The sequence below is a fragment of the Chiloscyllium punctatum genome, chromosome 25 (genome assembly GCF_047496795.1).
Source record: "Chiloscyllium punctatum isolate Juve2018m chromosome 25, sChiPun1.3, whole genome shotgun sequence".
Classification (NCBI taxonomy): Eukaryota; Metazoa; Chordata; class Chondrichthyes; order Orectolobiformes; family Hemiscylliidae; genus Chiloscyllium; species Chiloscyllium punctatum.
The window spans coordinates 45,385,096-45,408,559 of record NC_092763.1 but is presented as its reverse complement, the minus strand read 5'-3'; the positions used below and the strand labels follow the sequence as shown (position 1 = coordinate 45,408,559).

At 40.8% G+C, this 23,464-nt stretch overlaps 1 protein-coding gene across 3 annotated transcripts in view; it reads left to right on the top strand.

Annotated features, from left to right (window-relative positions):
- nlgn3a (neuroligin 3a) overlaps nucleotides 1–23,464 on the top strand; it is a 319,502-nt gene that overhangs the window by 120,672 nt on the left and 175,366 nt on the right. For 2 of the 3 annotated variants that reach the window (XM_072595195.1, XM_072595194.1), the window contains one exon: nucleotides 21,983–22,042. The exons of the other annotated variant lie outside the window; for it this stretch is intronic. In XM_072595195.1, the coding sequence (XP_072451296.1) occupies nucleotides 21,983–22,042 (60 nt within the window). The remainder of the gene's footprint in view (nucleotides 1–21,982; nucleotides 22,043–23,464) is intronic. 3 annotated transcript variants of the gene reach the window in all.

The following is a 23,464-nucleotide window of genomic DNA, read 5'->3' as shown; positions in this document are numbered from 1 at the left end:
TTTATCTTTTTGGCAAGAGTGTGTTGTCTGAATTTGTTGGAAGAGGACCTTAGTTTTCTGGGTGTTTAGTATGAGCCTATTTCCTTATGACCTTTGGAGAAGGACTCAATAATAACTTGGAGCTCAGTTTCTCAGTGATTATGTGCACAAGACAAGACAACGTAACTTGAACAGTTACGATCTCATTTGTTATGTAAGTTAAATCCATATCTATGAGTAATTTGGTGAGGGTAAGGTATGGTAATGTGGCAAGGAGAAAATGGTGAAATGGATTGGTCAAATGACGCCGAGTTGTTTGACCCCTGTGTTCACTGAGATAGTGCCTCTGGTTTGTTGGTAACAATCATGGCTTGCATACCATTGTGGAGCAGGTGACAAATTTCTGATGGCAGCAATGTTTGAGGATGATACTCCATAACCCTTCCCAGTTGATAGAGTCTTAAGGTTTTCATGAGATCAAGAAGTGAAACCTGGCATTCTTTTTTTCTTCTAGCATTTGTGGTACAGTGAAGATTATGCCTATTGTGCCTCTTTATAGGAAAAACCTCATTGTTTCTTTGGAAGGAGTTCTTTGGCCTGATTGATGATTGATGAGAATTGTTACAATGATCTTTCTTGAAGCAGATAGCAGGTAAATTCTCTATAGGTAATCACAATAGGTTTCTCTCCCTTTTTGATTTTGAATTAGCGTAGGTATAGAGTGTAGCTCAGGAAATGGACAAGGAAACATAAAAGTAAAAACTTGCAGTCAGTACAACTTTCACATTCTCAGGACATTCTAAAGTACACTTACTTCAAAGCCATGAAATGACTTTTACGACAAGTCACAGTCGTTGCTTTGGCAAATATAGCAGCCATTAATAAGCAAAGATGTTTTAAATAAGTGAGAATGGTGGTGATATATGTTAGCCAGCATACTGGAAAATCTTCTATTTGCTTTTACATGCTTCCACAAGCTCCTACACATGAAACCTGAGGGGAAAGATGGAGCCCAAGTTTGACATCTTATATAAAAGAAAGAAACCTTGATTATGTTGCACTCCCTCAACATTGAAACATCACTCTAGATTATAGGATCAGATCTTGGAGTGGGGATTGAACTTGTAACCATGAAGACTTAAAAACAAGAGGTCTACCAATAAGCTACTATTGGCAATGGAATGCCAGTTTATAAATTAGTGTCTGCAAGTGCAAAGCCAGTGCTGGCATGTCATCTAGAGGGCTGTTTGTTTTTGTGTAACTGGACCCAGAGAGGCAAGAGACGAAACATCTCTAGGACACATGCACCAACCAACCCCATCGCTCTGTGGCCAACCCATTGAATTCCCCCTCCCACTCCATCAAGGACATGTGAGTCCTGGGCCTCCACCACCTCCATAACCAAGCAACCCGCCGACTGGAGAAAGAACGCATCATCTTCTGCCTTGGGACCCATCAACCACACCACATTAACATCAAATTCACTAGTTTTCAAATGTCCCTTCCCCCCACCTCATCCCAGATCCAACCCTCCAACTAAGTACTGCCGTCTTGACCTGTCCTACCTGTCATCTTCCTTCCCACCTGTCCACTCCACCCTCCTCACTGACTTATCACAATCACCCCCAACCAGCATCCACCTATCACCTTCTCAGCTACCTTCCCCTCCACCCCTACTCTCCTATTTATCTCTCAGCCCCCTTCGCTCACCACCCCCCCCTTCTCTCTCTCACACATACACAGACACACACACATACACACATTCCTGATAAAGGGCTTGTGCCTGAAACATCAATTCTCCTGATTCTCAGATGCTGCCTGACCTGCTGTGCTTTTCCAATGCCATACTTTTCAACTCTGATCTCTAGCATCTGCAGTCCTTACTTTCTCCTGATAACTAATTGTAAGCTTGAAGGCACATATGAATGGGAACTCAAAACAACACCATTTTGTTATGAATAGCAAGAGGGAGAGAGTTCATTGACATGTGGAGTTTGGAAAAGTAGCAGAATACTCACTTGAGAATGTTCCACATCTATTGCACATTTGTCCTAGCATTGTCCTACCATTGTCTAATGGATTGGAGGGGTGGTGGTATACATTTTGAAATGTAGTGCAGCAAAAGATCTTTAGAGTCTGCTGAATAAACAGTCATTGAATTTGTCTACAGGAAAGTTGAAGTCCCAGAATTTCATGGGATTTCAGCTGAAATGAAGAAGTGGAAAATGAGCAAGTACAAAACACTTGAAAAAGTGAAGGAGAGACACTGGTGCTGACTCTAGTAGAAGGTGAAATGTCAGGAAAGAAAATGCTATGTCTGTTCTGTGATGATAATAGGAAAGTAAGAGCACAATAAGTAGGAGACTTACTTTAGTAATACTGGCCAAATGATTGAATCATTAGGATTACAGCCAGGTCCTAGGTGCAATTTTCCTTGTACTAATTTGCTTTTCCTATGAGCATTGCTCCCAGATTATTTGCATTGGCTAAATTCTCGAAAAAGAAAAGCTCCCTCCTCCTTGTCACTTTTTTCATGAAGACTTCCAGCGCAATGTCTAATGATCTTGAATTCTTCCACAACTTTTAGCCATCACCTAGTGTTTACAGTAGTGACTGAGAGATGTGATTGATAACAGGAAAATACAGTAACCTTAGTAGAGATGCAAGTTAAATTCATTTAGTGTCGCAGAAATCTAGATACCAATTGGTGGACTGCCAAGAACAACATGAATAATGCTGGCAACTTATCAATCATAATCAAATGAGGCACAAACACCATTTTGACCCATGTTTTCACCAATATCATCAAGCACAAATGTTTGGAGCTATGCCCATGTTTTGGATTCAAGTCAAATCTCTCTCAACAATTCTTTTTGGTGTTTGAGGTTCTTTAATTTATAGCTTTTAATTTTCAATTTGCAGCATTAAAATACAGCAGGCACTATAATCAATTTTTCTTTCTGTCTTCATCAGACAGATTTTCTCACATGCACCAAATAAACGTTTAAATGTAATTTTCTACCCAGATCTTATCTCAAAAAATGGTTTCGCTGTCAGTTGGTCTACTTTGCATACTTCTCTCCGTACTTCACATATCTAGACTTCAGGCTTTCTGCTTAGCTCTCCATTTGTTTTTTTTCTCCTTCACTCTTTCTGTACTGTGTTATATATGCCCAGAGGGGAGCAGCTCCATCGCATCATCACAACATTGCTGCAGATTCCTAAACCCTTACAACAGCTGTGAACTCACAATCTTGTGAGAACTGAGGAGCTGGATTTTACTTTGGGATGGTGATACTTCCTGGCTATTAAATGGCTTGAGGCAGCACTTCAGCCACTCAACAACGTGAAGCTCTGCCTGAAACTGGCTCTTCTCCAAAACTGACAGTGACAACCAGGAGTGAATCAACAGTGAGACCTGCATGATAACATACCATGTTAGAGCAGCAATCCACAGTAGGTCTTGGATCTGACTGGAGCCAAGGTGATGAATGATTGGATAGTTGGTGAGCTGGGGCATGGGGAGAATGGGGGCTTGTTGGGAGACCTTGGGTAAAGCTGCTTGGTGTGCCAAAGGGACTTGTTAAGGAGTCAATACTTATTTACAGTCTCTGGCATGTTCATTGAAAGCGGCTGGGCACCTGGTGTGAGTCTTACCTAACACTAGCTGAATCCAATTATTGGCAGGGCCAAGCATTTAAATAACCATTACTTGTCCATTGCCATTGAAGATACTGATTTGATCCATGAACCTGTTGCTTCTCCCTGTGCTGGTGTAGACGGGCTTGGGCGGATGAGTGGCTAGTGGGCAAAGTGTCCATAGTATTTTATGGCCCCCATCTTGCCAACTTGTCTCCAGGAATCTGTAAAATATAACACTAGGTTATTACCACTGACCCATTACTAAAACCTTCAGAAGGTCAGTTTTTCAGATCTTAAGAGTGCATTTTGGTTCAGGCATGTATCAGGTGAGTAACCAAAATGGATACTTTTCTGTTGCCCAGTGCAGTCAATGGGAGATCTAATCAATTTTTATGGTCAACCATTGCCAACATTGCCTTGTTGAACTGTCAACAGTAATTGCAATCTTTATAATCAACTATTAGAAGGATGGAAGTCTAGCAGTGTGGTCATTCTTGATGGGCCTACAACAATGTACTGAATGAAACCAATGCAACTGATTGGATATTGCGAAGGATATTTGTGCAGTGCTTACAACAACAATATTGAAACCCTTAAGATTCAAAACACGTGAACTGAAAATATGCTTGAGAGATAAATGGTAGATGAGGCTTTTTCACTTACGTTTAGTGATTTGATTCATTCACGTTCTGGATTGTTCATTAGCAAATTTTCATTACCTCATAATTTCCAAATTCTGATTTGTTACAGCTGAAAGTAATCTAGAAAAATTAATTGGTTCAGTTTCTGCAATTCCAATAATAGGTTTTACCGACCGAATATAAAACCCTCATTTGTCACTATTTTATGACTCTGTGATTTAAGCAAGCAATGTGCAAATGCAGAAAAAAAAATTGCATGTAGAATGTATAATGCTTAGCAGAAAAAGCTTTTGTACTCATGTGTCATTTATCAATGGAGCTCCCCTGGCACTGTATGTGGGAAGTCAATTGCATACTTTATTTTAAGGGCAAGCATATTACTCAACACATGGATTGCACTGCTAAAGAAGCCAAAGAATCCCATTTGGTGACAAAGTTTAATTGTTGTTAGGTAAACTTTGGTGTGGTATGAAATGAAATGTATGTCACCAATGTCCTGAGGGGAGGTGATGGCCTAGTTGTATTAATGTTAAAATATTCATCCAAAGGCCACAGTAATGTTCTGGAGACTCATGTTCAAATCCTTTCATGGCAGATGGTCAAATTTGAATTTGACAAATATCTGGAATTAGCCCCGTCTAATGGTGACCATTGTCAGTTGTTGTGAAAAACCCAACTTGTTGATCCATAATGTCCTTGAGTGAAGGAAACTGTCATCTTTACCTGGTCTGACCGACACATGATGCCTCAGTGGTTAGCACTGCTGCCTCACAGCACCAGGAACCTCGGCTCGATTCCCACCTCAGGTGACTGCCTGTATGGAGTTTGCACGTTCTCCCCATGTCTGCTTGGGTTTCCTCCTGGTGCTCCGGTTTCCTTCCACAATCCAAAGGTGTGCAGATTAGGTGAATTGGTCATACTAAATTGTCCATAGTGTTAGGTGCATTAATCAGAGGAAATGGGTCTGGGTGGGTTACTCTTCAGAGGGTCAGTGTGAATTCATTGGGCTGAATGGCCTGTTTCCACACTGCAGATAATCTAATTACAAAAAAAAATCCAATTACACTCAACTGCCCTCTGCGCAAAGAGGATATATGATAAATGCTGGCCTGGTCAGTGACGCCTACATCCTTTGAATGAATATCAAAAATGTTCTTATTAGACAAAAACATCTTGTGATGGGTTTAATCTGAGGGTGTAGTTGAGAAGCGTGACCTCACAGGGATATCATCTGGTACAGGCATTGGGCCCATGATGTTGGTACCAATTTGCATCAGAAGCCAGCTATTCAGCCAATTGAGCTAACCAGCCCCGAAAGGAGATACCAGAAGAATTTGTCACAAACTTCCAATTTTTCCTAGCAACAGCAAAGGTGCTAGAAGATTGAAAAGTGGCAAAAGTGATACTCTTGCTCACGAAAGGGTACAAAGTAATTCCTAATAACTCCAGGCCAGTAAGTGCAGTATCAGTCATTGGTAAAATTTTAGAAACAATAATAATGGGATAGAAATGTAACAGGCTGTTGGTGAGGTTTCATTTATTAAGGAGGGCCTGCATAGACTTCTTGTAGATAAATCAGCACAAATCTTCCTGTCTCTGAACCATTGGAGATGAGATATAAGTCAGGAGATGTGTGTCAGCACTCTGCAGAAGTCCTGACAAACAGATATTTGTTCAGATTTCCCAGAACTTGACTTCTGATAGGCTGGTTCCTAGCCTCCCCCAAACACCACCCACTGAACATGCCCATGAACTGACCCTGCCCAACTATCCCCAAACCACACAACTGTCTTCAACGTTTGGTCCGACTACACTCAACCATCCAATTTCCCTGGGTCCACTTGACTCCCATCAATCTGGATTAACCACTGTTTCTCAATTACCACTAACTAACCATCTTGACATCACCTGACTATTCCTCTTGAACAACTGATTTCTGCTTAACATCTAACTATATCCTGATCCGACCCCGCTAACCTGCCTGACTCAGGTGTCCCTTGATACCTACTGATAACTGGCTCCGCATAATCTTCCACTCACCCATCTTCCACCTCTTTCATTTCCAATTTATCCCAAATAACAACTTCACCCAACTACCCCGAATGTCCTCCCCCTCTCAGCCACCTTAACCCGTCTACCTACTTGCCCAATTCAGTCATCTCCTCTCCACTTGTAGGCATCCACGCATCTCACTAAATTTACCCATTCATCAATCTTTCCACCTCACTATTCACCCCAGTCACCTACCCATCTACACACTAATTCACTTATACATCTCAGCTATCTATCCAATTCACCTGCCTACCCATTTCAGCTGCTGATCCATCTGCCCATCTTACTGAACTATCTGTCCACTCACTCATCACACACCCATTCAGCCATTCACTAACACGTATTCATGTTATGGGATGTTATTGGATCTTGCTGAACTTGTCAATTAATGCCATAAAAAGGGGAAGTGTTCTGTTCTTCTCCTAACTCCCTACTCTGAGTGAAATTATCTGAGACACACTGCTGCTTTGTTCTGTGTTACCCAATCTCATCTAAACAGTTAAAATTCTGTGGACAGCAGCATTGGGCTCAGAACTAGTGCCGAACAGAAAAAGCATGCTACCATGTTTGACTTATAATTTTTTGATGAAGTGGGCTCAAAAGTAAATGAAAGCAAAAGAGTGGATGTAAAAATAGAAGTTGCTGGAAAAGCTCAGCAGGTCTGGCAGCATCTGTGGAGAGAAATCAGAGTTAACATTTTGGGTCAAGTGACCATTCCTCAGAACTGTTTCATCCAGCAATTTCTATATTTGTCTCTGATTTATGGCATCTGTATTCCTTTTGGAATATCTTGGATATTGCCTATACGGATTTTATGGTTGTAATAAAAATGGATTATCAGCCTTAAACTCCAATCATCTGATTCTAATATCCAAGACATTTCAGGACTAAAAATGATTTTAATAAGAACAATGCTGACCTAAAATTGCTACTGTGATCACCTGATTAGGTTGTCCTAAACTGATGAAATTATCAGTGAACAATGATCAGTTTGAGTCAAAATTAACATTGTTGGAAAAAACACTGAAAAATTAGATCAGTATCATCTGATTGATTCACACCTTTCTGGAAGTTGCACATTGAGATGAAAGATTTTCTCTGGAGATTCAACTTGGAAAAACAATGAGCAGACTCAAGAATACATAAATATTCCATTATTAGCAACTGCTTCTGACAGCAAAGTAGAGACAAGGAAAAATAGATTTGTAAGCAAGATTATGAAGACTCCCTTTGGATATCTTTCACTCAATATCAAAGGCCAGTTCCTAGTGAGAAAGCAACACTGAAAAGACACCATTCATTGGGAATTCAAGGTTGTCTACAAGCTTTGCCACCCTTAGGGAACATGACAACAGATAAATCAAAGTTTGTGAGAAGATATGTAGCTCGGGTGCTCGTTGTTGTGGTTCTGTTCGCCGAGCTGGGAGTTTGTGTTGCAGATGTTTCGTCCCCTGTCTAGGCGATATCCTCAGTGCTTGGGAGCCTCCTGTGAAGCGCTTCTGTGATCTTTCCTCTGGCATTTGTAGTGGTTTGAATCTGCCGCTTTCGGTTGTCAGTTCCAGCTGTCTGCTGCAGTGGCCGGTATATTGGGTCCAGATCGATGCACTTATTGATTGAATCTGTGGATGAGTGCCATGCCTCTAGGAATTCCCTGGCTGTTCTATGTTTGGCTTGTCCTATAATAGTAGTGTTGTCCCAGTCGAATTCATGTTGCTAGTCATCTGCGTGTGTGGCTACTTCAGATAGCTGGTCGTGTCGTTTCGTGGCTAGTTGGTGTTCATGGATGCGGATCGTTAGCTGTCTTCCTGTTTGTCCTATGTAGTGTTTTGTGCAGTCCTTGCATGGGATTTTGTACACTACATTGGTTTTGCTCATGCTGGTTATCGGGTCCTTCGTTCAGGTGAGCTGTTGTCTGAGAGTGTCTGTTGGTTTGTGTGCTGTAATGAATCCTAGTGGTCACAGTAGTCTGGCTGTCCAGACAGCCAACGGAACACCCATGGGCTCACCCATCTCTGGACTCATAGCAGAAGCAGTAATGCAAAGATTAGAACAAACAGTCTTACCGCAAATTCAACCCAAACTCTGGGTCAGTTATGTGGATGACACCTTTGTAATCATTAAAAACACAGAAATAGAGAACACACACCGGATCATCAATGCCACACTCACAGGAATCCGATTCACTAGAGAGGAAGAAAAGGACAACCAACTCCCATTCCTAGACGTGATGGTACAGAGAACACCGAACGGAGAATTCACCACAAAGGTTTACAGGAAAGGCACACACACTGACCAAGTCCTAAACTACGAAAGCAAACACCCCAACACACACAAAAGAAGTTGCATCAAGACACTGTTCAAAAGGGCCACAACACACTGCAGTAGACCAGAACTGCAAAAAGAGGAAGAAGAACACCTCTACAATGTATTCGCCAAAAACGGATACCCACGCAATTTCATCAACAGATGCCTAAGGGAAAGACAATGGAACGAGGAGATGCCACAACCCAAAGGACTAGCCACGTTGTCGTACATCAAGAATATTTCTGAACTGACAGCCAGACTACTACGACCACTAGGACTCATAACAGCACACAAACCAACAGACACTCTCAGACAACAACTCACCAGAACGACGGACCGAATACCCAGCATGAGCAAAACTAACGTAGTGTACAAAATCCCATGCAAGGACTGCACAAAACACTACATAGGACAAACAGAAAGACAGCTAACGGTCCGCATCCATGAACATCAACTAGCCACAAAACGACACGACCAGCTATCCTTAGTAGCCACACACGCAGATGACAAACATCATGAGTTCGACTGGGACAACACTACTATTATAGGACAAGTCAAACAGAGAACAGCTAGAGAACTCCTAGAGGCATGACACTCATCCACAGATTCAATCAATAAGCACATCGACCTGGACCCAATATACCGACCACTGCAACGGACAGCTGGAACTGACAACCGGAAGCGGCAGGTACAAATCACTATAAATGCCGGAGGAAAGATCACAGAAGCGCTTCACAGGAGGCTCCCAAGCACTGAGGATGTCACCTAGACAGGGGACGAAATGTCTGCAACACAAATTCCCAGCTTGGCGAACAGAACCACCAACAACAGATAAATCATTGGATTTTGGGTTTCTTGTAGCTCAAGGAGTTTGAAAGTCTTTAAATTGAAATTGATTTTATGTTCTTGTCCATTTGGACACTCCTCTCCACTTCCTTTGTAAGTTTATTGATTTGTTTATATGGCAGCTTGATGATGCATCTTCATTTTATTTTGGGATGGTAGGTCAAAAGAAAGTTCCTTTTTCTTCCATTGGCAACTTGGAATTGGCTCTCTCTTTGATCTGTTTAACTATTTATAATTGAAGTGTGATGATTGCATGCCAGAAAATAAACAAGAATATTTGGTGCAACTGAGTGATAGAGGGTAAGGAAAAGGGGAGCCTATCATTTCTCCTTACCTCATCCTAACAAATTTTGGCGCTTGCTCCCACAGGGGAATGACGAATTGGAATGACTGTAATAAATTCTTGCTCCAAAGGTTTTTTTTAAACTTCTAAAAGCTATTCTTGAGTCTTTAAGCTTTAAAAGTGCTGATCTACTCATATTCAAAGTTAATGTTATAATACAGCAGGATGGTTTTATCCTTTTGAAGAATTAGAAGACATTGCCTGCCATTTTGAGATGAAGATTTGCCCCAAATTCAGAAAACAAAAGGTGTAGAATAGTTGGTAAAATATCTGAAGCTAGAAGTCATGAGGCTATGAAACATTTACATTAAAATTGGAACTGGAATTCCATGAATGAAAGGATGAGATTGGGAGAGAGAGAGATAAGAAGAGGTACAGGGAGAAGAGAAAGCACTTCCAAGCAACGGGGTTTAAAAGTGAAAGGGAATTTAAGTAGAGACAGCTCAAGCTGGGAATGGAGACAGAAAGGAGCTCTTTTGTGGGAATAACCACATTTCAGACTTGAGAACTGAAGTATTCAAGTTTATTTATGTAACCCCTGAATTTGATGTGGAAACCATCTTTTCCTCATTTGAAAGATTAATACAGCTGCTAAAGTGGACTGTCCATTGTTGGATGCTGTTGTTGCAGAGCAGGCTGACAAAAGCTTATGAAGTTTACTCTCTTACTTGAGGAGTATGCCTTTGACAATGAGGTAGCAAAATTTGGAGAACACTCTCATGTATGTCTTGCCCAAGGTTTTATGTCACTCGTCGACACTTAAGTAACTTTAGTAGAAATTACTAGTGTTACAGGGAACTGGATTACAGGTCACACCAGAGGGCTAAAGAATCTACCTGACCAAGCAATGGACACATCACCAGTCTGGAACTAGACGAGATGTTGTTCTGGTCAACTTATCAAAAGCATCATTTGATACGTTATCGTTACAAAATCCTTCCACCATTCTACTAATCTAACTATTATCTATATTCCAAAACTAGACTACATTAATATATTAAATTATAATTACAATACACAAAGATTATTCCATCTAATATTTCCCATCTCTTACAGCTTATTAACAGTACCTATAACAAATGTCTATCACTTTCCATTAAGTTCCAGTACCAAGGACCCCTGAAACCATAAATGAATACTGCATATAAATTTAATCTTTCTCACCTGTCATTAAAGATTTAGAGAATTTCCAATTTCAAGGCAATGGTCAGACAAATGATGCCTTGGGCAAATGACTTAAATCATTGGATCCTGAGAAATTTCATGGGGCTGTTATTTTGCTCGTGCCACTTCCCCCTTTGCTCCCATAATGAATCCAAAGTGGTTGAGTTCAGACACTCCTGTAAGCTCCTTGGTCTTATGGCATAACCTCTGTATTTCATTACCTTCTCCATCCCTGTTGTTTCCAGATATACCTGTTATCATCTTCAAATCTTACCATTGGGAGACTATTGAATTTATTTTCCCAGATGATGAATTGGAGATGTACTTGGTGCTTGAATTGTTCACTGAATGGGTATCGTGAAGGTAGAAAAGATTGAGAACTGGGTCACAAACCCTACAACATGTTGATTTAGTTAGTAAGAAGGCCACGAAGCAATTTCTCCACCTCATATAACTGATGGCAATTTGTATATCAGAAAGAAGGATGGAGGACCAGGATTACCCAAACTGAAAGGGAAGCACAAAGTCTTCTAATCATCTCGTGATTAGTTCTCAGGTAAGAACAATTTAAATACTGTAAAAAAATAAGAGAACTGAAGATTCTGATAGAGATTACAATTTTAAGTCAATCCTGAGAAGAGACTGAATTCCTGAATTCTCTGGACCAGGACATATAACATCTACAGTAGCTCCAATTATTAATTACTGGAAGTGGAGAGACTGGGAGGTGGCCAAACGGATTGATTTGAAAAATGAAAGAGCCAGGATCAATTATTTTAAGAATAATTTAATCTCAAGCACTGGGATGCAATCATCATATGACATTAAATCATGTAGACGAATAAACAGACTATTATTATGCTATTACTTGTATGCTACCAGGACTACATTATCCAGAGTTCAGTCACATACCCAGAAGGGGTACACGTGATATGAAGCTCCATTTGAAACATTACCACGTGTTTTATGTCTACACCCATTCATCAAAAATGCATATATTACAAGATGTAGCAAACAGCTGCCAAGTTGGAGCAATATATAAGGCAGTATGGAAGGACTAGGAACATTGAAGCAAACTCAAAGACAAGGAGGGTCATCTTTGGAAGCTAGACCTGATTCTTAAGAAAAGGTAACTGATTACAGTGGTCAACATAATGGGTCACTGAACCTGAAATATTAACTATGATTTCTCTCCACAGATGTTGCCAGACCTGCTGAGATTTTCCAGCAGTTTCTAATTTTGTTTCTGATTTCCAGCATATGCAGTTATAGAGTCATAGTCATAGAGATGTACAGCATGGAAACAGACCCTTCGGTCCAACCCGTCCATGCCAACCAGATATCCCAACCCAATCTAGTCCCCCACTTGCCAGCACCCAGCCCATATCCCTCCAAACCCTTCCTATTCATATACCCATCCAAATGCCTCTTAAATGTTGCAATTGTACCAGCCTCCACCACTTCCTCTGGCAGCTCATTCCAAACACATACCACCCTCTGTGTGAAAAAGTTGCCCCTTAGGTCTCTTTTTTATCTTTCCCCTCTCACCTTAAACCTATGCCCTCTAGTTCTGGACTCCCTGACCCCAGGGAAAAGACTTTATCTATTTACCCTATCCATGCCCCTCATAATTTTGTAAACCTCTATAAGGTCACCCCTCAGCCTCCGACGCTCCAGGGAAAATAGCCCCAGCCTGTTCAGCCTCTCCCTGTAGCTCAGATCCTCCAACCCTGGCAACATCCTTGTAAATCTTTTCTAAACACTTTCAAGTTTCACAACATCTTTCCGATAGGAAGGAGACCAGAATTGCACACAATATTCCAACAGTGGCCTAACCAATGTCCTGTACAGCCGCAACATGACTTCCCAACTCCTATACTCAATACTCTGACCAATAAAGGAAAGCATACCAAATGCCTTCTTCACTATCCTATCTACATGCGACTCCACTTTCAAGGAGCTATGAACCTGCACTCCAAGGTCTCTTTGTTCAGCAACACTCCCTAGGACTTTACCATTAAGTGTATAAGTCCTGCTAAGATTTGCTTTCCCAAAATGCAGCACCTCACTGCATTTTGAATTAAACTCCATCTCCCACTTCTTAGTTTTTTTGATTTCATTTCCTTTTGAGAGAATCTGGAATTGCATAAGGTCCCAAATAAAGGGAGTGAAATTGGGCCAGGTGTGTGGCATCTAGATGTCGCATCTAATTTCATTCCATCTGAGTCTGGTGCACACTTGGGATCTATCTCTGATTATATTACCTTCTTCCTCTTCTGTGATGTGTATTAATTGTCTGCCATCTCTCCTGAATATTTTGCAAACCTATTGATATCAGTTTTATCATTTGTTCCCCCTTTGAGAGAGAAAGATATGATTGGATTTGCTAGGCAAACTAGGATCTATCCACTTTATAAACTATTTGAGTTTCTTTAAACCTTACACATTTCTTGGCCCATCATCCTTCAGAATCCTTTCCTCTCTTCCCAATAGGTTTTTGATGCATTTCACAAGGCCTAGCCCCAGTCCACTGACCTCAGGATTGCCTCTCCTACTTAACAGTTCTTCAGCCTGAGAGAGTTGGTCATCAACATCCTGTTGTTTAGGGATAACAACTGTCAGATAATTTGTCCTTTTCTGAAGTTGTCTCTCTCCCTCCTAAGTCCTAGTATACCGAACAGGAACCACCTCCAAAATTTCTTTTTTGATCTCATCAGACAGGCGTTCTGTAATGGAATGCGATAGGGTGGAAGGAGGTTAAGGTGAGGGTGATAGGCCAGAGTGGGGGTGGGGGCGGACAGGTTGGGAAGAAGATTGCAGGTCAAGAAGGGGGTGCTGAGTCTGAGGGTTGGGACTGAGAAAAGGTGGGGGGAGGAGAAATGAGGAAGCTGGAGAAATCTGTATTCATCCCTTGTGGTTGGAGGGTTCCTTGGCGGAAGATGAGTTGCTCTTCCTCTAGGTGTCGTGTTGCCATGGTCCCCTCCCCCCACCTTTTCTCAGTCCCAACTCTCAGACTCAGCACCGCCTTCTTGACCTGCAATCTTCTTCCCAACCTCTCCGCCCCCACCCCCTCTCCGGCCTATCACCCTCACCTTAACCTCCTTCCACCTATCGCATTCCCAATGCCCTTCCCCCAAGTTCCTCCTCCCTACCTTTTTATCTTAGCCTGCTTGGCACACCCTCCTCATTCCTGAAGAAGGGCTTACGCCCGAAACGTTGATTCTCCTTCTCCTTTTATGCTGCCTAACCTGCTGCGCTTTTCCAGCAACACATTTTTAAGCTCTGATCCCCAGCATCTGCAGTCCTCACTTTCTCCTAGGCGTTCTGTAATGCCCTGTCTTTATCTGAAATTTGGAAAGATGTTTTTGAAGTCAGGATGCTTGAGGTGTTTGTATTAGTAAACTTGCATTCAGTAAATTGATGTTCTAACTGGAGGTGTAGATGGGTTTCTTCCTCTGTCCATTTATAACCTCTTCTCTCTGGTTTTAATTCAGTTATAAGTGCCTCTAAGCACTTTTGATTATGTACTGCACCATGTCAATGGCATTTATGCTAGCCAAAGCCAATTTTTGATGTAAATATAAATTCGCACACATAAGACACGCATAGGCTCCTGGTTGTTTAACTGGTCCACAACAATTATATTGAGTATAATGACACAGTATTGAATGATGTTCACCACATTTTTCACACTTAGAGCATCTACTTATTGGTTTCTTAATTTGGTGCTTTTTCACCAAATGGTCAGGAAAAGTGTCAATTGTTGAGAAGAGTGAATCACAGAATGTACAGGGATAATCCATCAACAAGGTAACAAACCAAACCTTTCTCATATCTGTGCAGTTTTAATTCAGCTCTGTAATGACTGGCTTTCTATATGCCATTGCATCTGCTATTTCTACACTGAGACCTGTGTTAATTTTGCCCATATTTATATAATTACTATTATAGAAGGTCTCCGATTCTATGATGATACCATGCTCTGTTGGTTTGACATTTCCAACGTCCCCTCCATAATGAATTTCCACTTACCGGAACACTTGGTCCTCTGGGTCTGACTTCCAGATCTCAATCTGCATAAGGAATGATACAAAGTCTCTGGGACTTCAGCTCCATCTCTTCTGTCCAAGTAGAGGCAGATTCCTTGCCAATCATACTATACTGAGCCCTAAATGGCATGGAAATTTTTCCCAAATCACTGCCACATATGAAACTGTGGGAAGTTTGTTTTCCTCTGGGCTGCTACCCATCCAGACTCAGACGGGCTATTAATACCCTCTATTTATAACTATTTCTGATTGACGCCCAGCACTATGGAGTATCATGATCCACAAGCATCAAAAGGCCATCTCATGTTTTTGTTTTACCCAGGTAATTTGCCAGCCAGCATCAAAAGATACTGCTGTTACTGGTTAGGCCAGTGGGGAGGCATGACCAACAATATGATTGACAAAAACAAATAAAAACTATCTCAAAAGTAACAGTGAGATAAAGCTCCATGGGAGACACATCCATGGGAGTCATTGTTACTCCTGCCAGTAATAGGTACTAGTTAACGCCAGGAGCATGTAAACAGAGGTTCCATACTCTCAAGAAACTCTGTATTGGGCAAACCTACAATATGAACAATTTAAAGCAGCTCACAAATGACCAGACAGCTATGAAAACTGTAATGAGTTGAAATACTTCATACCCTTTCCAAATCAAAACAAAGAATGGAAGAATTCATTCAGGCAGCAAATCTGGTGATCACTTAGTTAATACTTAGGACCATAAACTCAGTGAAGCTGGGGTCTGAAGCTTTCACAGACCAAAGAGGAATAAAAGTGTAGTAAGTACCTTGGAGACAAGCTGGAGAGAAAAGGGAGGCTGGACAAAGAAGACAGAGCTATCCTTGACTGTTAAAGGGTGAAATCAGATGAAACCCAGGTTGGAATGTACTCCGAGTTCTTCCATTGTAGAAATCAAGGCCTACAAAGGAAAATTGGCGTTTTGGCATTCTGTAGGAGCCTGGTGACAGCAGATGCAATCAAATATAACAGATATTGGATCGACACTTGAGGGAAATACATTTTTAAGTCTACAAGGATAAAGCGGGGTAATAGAACTGACTATATTGCCTTGGAGAACTGGCCAGATCTGATGGGCCTTTTTGTTTTACTGTTGGGAAGTGGGCATTGCTGGCTCATCATCATTTATCACCCAGTCCTAGTTTGTCTTCAGAAAGTTTTGGCGAGCTGCCTTCTTGAACCTCTGTACTCTATGTGCTGTAGGCTGACCCACAATGCCCTGAGAGAGGGAATTCCAGGATTTTGACCCAGTGATATGTTTCCAAGTCAGGATGATGAGTGACTTGAAGGAGAATCTGCGAGTGGTGATGTTCCCATGAATGCACTCGATGGAAGCGGTTATGGCGAATTTCTGCAAAACATTTTATAGATAGTACACACTGCTGCTACTGAACGTGAGTGATGAAGGTTGTGGATATGATACCAATCAAGTGGGCTGCTTTGTCCTGGATGATGTAAAGCTTCTAGAGTGTTGTTGGAGATACTCCCATCCAGGCAGTTCGGGAGCATTCCTGACTTGTACATTGTAAATTATTGACAGGCTTTCGGGAGTCAGAAGATGAGTTACATGCTGCAATATTCACTAACCTCTGATCTGCTCTTGCTGCCGTTAATATTCATATGGTGAGTCCAGTTGAGCTTCTGTTCAATGGTAAGCAATTGGGATGTTGAGAGTGGAGTATTCAGTGATGGTAATTCCATTGAATGTCAAGGGACAGTAGTTAGATTGTGTCTTATTGGAGATGGTCATTGCCTGGCATTTGTGTGGTGTGAATGTTACCTACCCTTGTCAACCCATACCTGGATATTATCCAGATTTTGTGCACTCGAACACAAACAGCTTCATTATCTGAGGAGTTTCAAATGGTGTTGAACATTGTGCAGTCATTGGCAAACATCCTCATTTCTGACCTTATGATAGAGCTGAAGATGGGTTGGACCTAGGACAGTGCCCTGAGGCGCTCCTGCAGACATGTCCTGGAGTTGAGATGACTGACCTCCAACAATCATAAACATCTCCCTTTATGCTGGTATGACTTCAATCAGTACAGAGTCTGCTCTTGATTCCTATTGATTCCAGTTTTTCTCCATCTTCTTGATGCCACACTCAGTCGAATATGGTCTTGATGTCAATGGCTGTCACTCTCACCTCACCTTGTCACCCGTGTTGGAATGAGTCTGAATCTCTTCCTAAGGATGGCCAGCATTTCAACAATTGCTTCAAATGTGTTTGTCAGGGTCTCGTTTGGAGGACAGCAGGCCAGCAGGAGGCTGTACCAGCCCTAAGAAATCCATTACCTTACTGTCAGAAGCTTCAATAGTGAAGAAAGAGACTCTATCCCAGATAGGGATGCCCTCTGAAGGTATTTTAATGAAAGTGAGATTATACTGGCTATAGCTGCCAGGGAAGCCCTCCACAAGACCGAGTGTAGCTAGATCATCTCACAGAAACAGCTCATAGAGAGTTTAGAAAGATATGTAGAGCACTGACCCCATCCTCCTGCTTCAGTTCCATCTCCTTTCAGGGTTAAAAACTCTGCCCCATGATTCCTCCCAGCTAGTAGGAACTAAAAGGCAGTGATTGGCTGTACTGCCTGGTTGATAGTGGAATATACAGCAAGTGAGAAGATGGTTTATTGCAGAATGATGACTAATATCCTAATTATGCCTTGAATCTATATCTGTTCCATATGAGTTTCCATGTCCTTTGTATACACATTTTGGCTGCTACTCCAAACAAGAGTTTATCAGTCTTATTTCCTTTTTAAATCTATTTTTGTGTTTAATTTTCCTAGTGCCCGCTCTTTTCACTCATTTAATTACTGCTTTCTCTGTATTTCCTCCCTCAAATGTATCCCTTGAGCAGCACATATGTAAACCTTGTCTTTTCTACTCTCTTGCCAGTATCCCAAGTTTGACACTGTTCGATAAGCTTACAATTTCCTGTTGCATTTTTCCATGAATCATAAGAAGCGACTAATAAGGTATTTGTATCTATAAAGGTATTTGTTGCTGCCTTTTTACAAATATCGTCGCAGACTACACAGTCCTACCTTTTTTGCTAACTTAGCACATTCAGTGAGAACTAATCTTGGTGATCTACTTCCCAAAATACTCATCTGTCCGTGTGCTGATCATGTGGAGTTTGCCTATATTTGATTCCAGGAGAAAGTGAGGACTACAGATGCTGGAGAGTCAGAGTCGAAAAGTGTGATGCTGGAAAAGCACAGCAGGTTAGGCTGCGTCTGAGGAGAGGAGAGTTGGCATTTTGGGGTTCCTGATGAAGGACTTATGCCCGAAACGTCGACTGTCCTGCTCCTCGGATGCTGCCTGACCTGCTGTGCTTTTCCAGTGCCACACTTTTCGACTGTGCATTGGATTTCAGATTGCTAGCAATGTGGTTGACTCTTTATTATTAGGGATGTGTGATTATTGGTGGCCTAACCAGTTTTGAACACATCGTTTGAATGAATAATAAAAAAAATGTGATGGTGATGACTACTTGTTCAACTTCACCACCAAGGCCATGGACACTTTCACTGTCTTTGGTTTATCATATAACTTGATATGGAACCTTAATCCGCCCAGCTCCATGCCTCACCCTGTTCACTGTTTATGGTTGCATTTCCCTGTTATGAGCATCCAATCCCATAGCTGCTCTATCATCAACGTTTTCTGCTTACACCTCAATAACATTAACCATCTCCATACCTGCTGAAATCATTAGCTATCCTTTTGTCGTCTTTGTTTATCTTTAGGAACATACTCAGGCACACAGATGTTTTGATGGTGCTTCAGTCAGAATAGCCAAGGGCTAATGATAATAATGCCCAATTTGAGTCATCTGCTGTACAGCTTTACTTACTGCCTCAGCCATGGCAATGCATGCGCTGAGTTGCACTTGACCTTTACTCTACACATTTTTGCACCATCAGTGCTAGTCATTAGTAAAGGCTACAGAATGCGGCATATATTCGTGCATATCATTCTGCTGTTCCTGCATCAACCAACAATCATACTGCATATGGTTTGTCAAGAGCTTGACTATTCTCAATAAATGAATTTATGCATTTGTGTCTGCAAACTGTTGGAGCATATGTCAAAATTGACTTCTTTCATTCTCTGCACATAATTTTCCTAACAAATCTACCTCTGTCACTTCATCCTATTGTCAAGTGAAGTATTGGTCAGTCACTGATTCTAAACTTGCATGAGGCCCCATTGGTGAAAGGTGTGCTTGAATGACTTAATGGTGCTTACTTTCTTGTTTCTTCCTTTGCTTACAAAGTTTATTATATTTCACTTGGCTACCTCTCCACAACCAGCTCATTCTAGACATAATAAACTGGTTCAGAAAACGTTCCCCCATTAGCTTCTGCAGAGTTGTAGCAGGGTATGAGAGTTAATATAGTCCATGAGGAAACCAAAGAAGTGGAAAATACATCACTGACGTCTGGAAATGGTAAGTTCATTTCATTATCTGTTTTGGATGGATTCTCGCTCACTCATTGCCAACTTCCTGAAGGGTTGCCATCCCAGCAATATCAAGGGTTTCCTCCTCTGTGGATGTTGGAAATATATCCCCGTTGTCCCTGTGTGTTCAAGAATGGGAAAGTTTAGGTGATAATGAATTAGTTTGCCATTTCCAGTGGATCAAACACAAGTGATTTCACTGTCTGCATTATTGCCTCCTCAAGTGCTTGTGGTATAGTGAGAGCTTTCCCAATGGTTAGTTGGTATTCCAGTACTCATGGTGGTCTGGGATCATGGAAAACATGACCCCCTGATGCTCAGCTCATAATCTGCTGGTGCTACAGAATGATAAGTTTTTTAGCTAGCTGCTGCATTGCACTCACCTTGCCAGCACTCAGTAGATCATTAAAGTGCTTCTGCACCTTTCATTGTCCTGCGGATCTCACTGCAGCTGATTACTTTATGGAAAACGTCCAGCCATATTTGTTGGAGCCACGTGGACTTCTCCTCTCACTGTATGGAGACAGAGAATGTTTCACAACCTCAAAGAAGTACCACAAGGAGGAAATTGTAGAGCCACCCTCGCAGTGCGGCCTGCTCTGCAGTTGTGCTATTGTTTAATTCCCACTTCCATTCACAAATACATTTCTCACAACAATAATAGCTTAGTTTTCAATTTAAATTTTGCCTTTAAGATCCAAATCCCACCTCCTAGGCATGTCCACTACTCCTGATTAGACAAAGAATACATCATCGGGCCACAGCATTGAAGTTTGGTGGCAAGAGATTGTTCTGTATTTGAGGAATTGGAGGACAATTTGAGATTTCTAAGAAATTGCTTTCTGAAGTTATGCAACTTCAAGAACATTTCTTCTTCAAGGCCAGGAAAAACATGATTATTTTCATCATTAATTTTTGTACTGTTGTTTTGAATTTTTTTTTAGTCTACATTACATTGATAGGGCTGCATACAAATGTAATGCATTTAAAAGTTTGAAAGCAATTGTATGTTAATATATGTTTTATTATAAGTGTGTAAATAGATATTTAGACTGGTATCTCCTTGTTATTATATAACCTACTAGGGGCACTAGTTGTCATGGTACATTTGTATTAAAAATCTTTCTTCAGGAAAACGCTATCTGAATTTTCCATGCTTTGTTCAACATTAGCATACGTTTTGACTTCTGTCATTTTGCTCAGAGAAAAAAGTAGGGAAATTTGTTTGTGTCATATCACATCCATTAGATTTGCATCAATTCTCACACTGCATTCTTCAATTATGTAAATGAAGAAAACTGTGCAGCAACATGCAAGCAAATGTCTCCAACAACATTTGCTGCCATAGATCTGAAGAGGTGTGCCATGGTAGAGAAAGAATTACAGGTGACACTGTATTTTCACCATGGTGGATGTGGTTCGAGGAAAGGTGTTATTACAACTTGCAGAGGATTCATGCTGGAATTGCCTTAGTGCATGCTACCATTGCTGAGTTTTTCACTAAATTAGGCACTTAAAGAAATGGTGCATGTCCAGAAGCAGAAGGCAAGCTTAGACGTATTGCCAAACATATATTGAAATACCTTGGAGCACAACACAGACGTAGTAATATCATTCTGCAGTCTGTAGTTTCCAAGCTAGATGTTCCACATCAGCCAGAACATGTTTCAAGCTCTTGGCAAAGCATCATGTTGTGAGAATTAAAAACAGAATAAGTACTGTCCAAATCCATATCAACTGGAGGCACTGTCTCAGCAAATTGTTTAACCAGTGGAAATGGTCAGTTGATAGATGCAGCCAGATATTAACATGTAATTTAGTTACTTTTGCAAGTAGAGAAAGGATTTGTAACTTCCATTCAATTGCAGAACTCATCCATATGAACTTCTTTTAGTGCAATTTCAGTAATGGTATTCTAACATATGTGATTATCTAAATGGACTGTGTTATCAGAGTTTGGAAATCAACTATAAGGGAATAGAGAGTAATTTTAAATTTCACCATTTGTGAGCCAAACTATGTTAATAACATAAACAGGTGCTGTCAATGCTGAGGCCTGTGCTTCACACATATTTTCAACTTGATGAGATTTTCATGATAGAAAATGTAGTGTCTTTGTTGTTAAGTCGAAGTTAGTAGGTTATTGTCATACTTTGCTGGATAGTCTGTTGAAAAGCAGTTGTGTGAAAGTCTGGCAATGTACAGATAAATAACGGTCAAGGTTTGACCCCTTCATTCTCACTGGTAAATAGTCAGGCTTGTCTCACAATGGAGTATTCTTCGAAAAAAATGAATTATATCAGGCTGTGTTGTGATATTTCACATTTTGTTGGGATTGTGGGTCGACTAAGTAAATATTTCAGATTCAGTGCTTCTAGAATTGTCTTTGAGGGGATACTATTCTCAGTCGTCATATTTTTAAATTCTCTTGTTTCCTTTCACCTTGTCTTTCCTCATTTCAATTCTAGGGGCCAATGCAAAGAAACAGGGCGATGATCTAGCCGATAATGATGGCGATGAAGATGAAGGTATTTTACGGTGCTCGAAATTGGTGCATGAATGCAGAACAGAATTTACGATTATTTATTTTTTAAGTTTCCTTTCTGGGGGCAATTTTTGACCAAACAATATGCTTATGTTCCCTGAAAGATTTTTCTTGATTCTTCAGGACATTTTTAATGCACAGATCTCTTTACAAAATGTAACAATTACAATTTATTTTTTGTGACTGGAATAAAATCTTCATCATTTGGAAATATAATAGCGGCTTTGAACAAGATTCAATCTCATAGTTGCCCCATAGTTTGACTGCCCAGAGATTTGTGGGCACATTCCTCTCACCTACACCTATCTGGATCTTTCATTATCTGTAAAACTGGTTTTGACCTGTCAAACTGTTTACCCCAACTTGGCTTTAAATGCACTTTGATTCTCTTTAAAAACATCTCCCTCATGCCTTATAGAACTGTCTAATCTCGAGCAATACCCACTTAGAATTGAGTCGATAAATGGTCTTTGCAATTCTGTGAAGCAGGAGGGATGGTAAAACAGCGCCCTAGTCCTGAACCGTAGGTTCCTCCTGTGTTGCCTGTATAGCTGAGATTGGAACCTAATTGAACATAAACTTTAGCTCTAATTCAGACGAGTATCAAATGTTGCTCTATTTTGGGGTTTTTATCTGTCAAAATTTATAATCTCATCAAGCTCAAAGTGCCTGCAAAATTTGTGGTACTGAAAATAGTGAAATTCTAAGTGAATTAATTACATTATCATGCCATGTCTGTGCTTAGACAGAGTGCAATTAAAAGATTCATTGCCAATAAATCTTATACAAGGACATCAGAAGACTTTTTCTACAACTTAAAGTAATGGCTAAATGTTCAGTTTAACTTTGCCCATTGAAGTGTTGGTTGAGATCTAAGATCATCCAGTTTTTACCAGTGGGGGAGTTTGTGTCCGTGGAATAGTACAAAGGCCTAATAAACAACACCACAATGCTGAATTTATTTGTTTCATGACTTGGAGGCTAATTACAATGTGATTCCAACTCCCATTCCTCCTGCCCCGATGTGAGTTACAAAAGTAATGGTATGCTGCTTGCTCTCATTTGGTTGGTGGGATTAATAGGTGCATGTTGCCCAATGCTGTGTGCTGTACTTTAGAATGAGTGGAACAATGAGACAAATACTGATGGTTTCTTGTAGTGAATGTTGGGAACTTTGTGTGAGCTTTGTGGGTTTCTGCATCGCCTACCCATGAGAGATTAGTAATGAAATACAGGTACAGAGCAAAATATGTCAAGCATGTTTTAAACGTTTCATGTTCTGGTTGAGTGAAAAATCTCGAGCAGGATTTACTGGCTGAAAAGAATAATCAAATATGAAACAAGAAAGGCAGTTGTTGCAGGCAGTTGTTACGACTCAATGCTCTGTGGACAGTTGAAGCAAAGA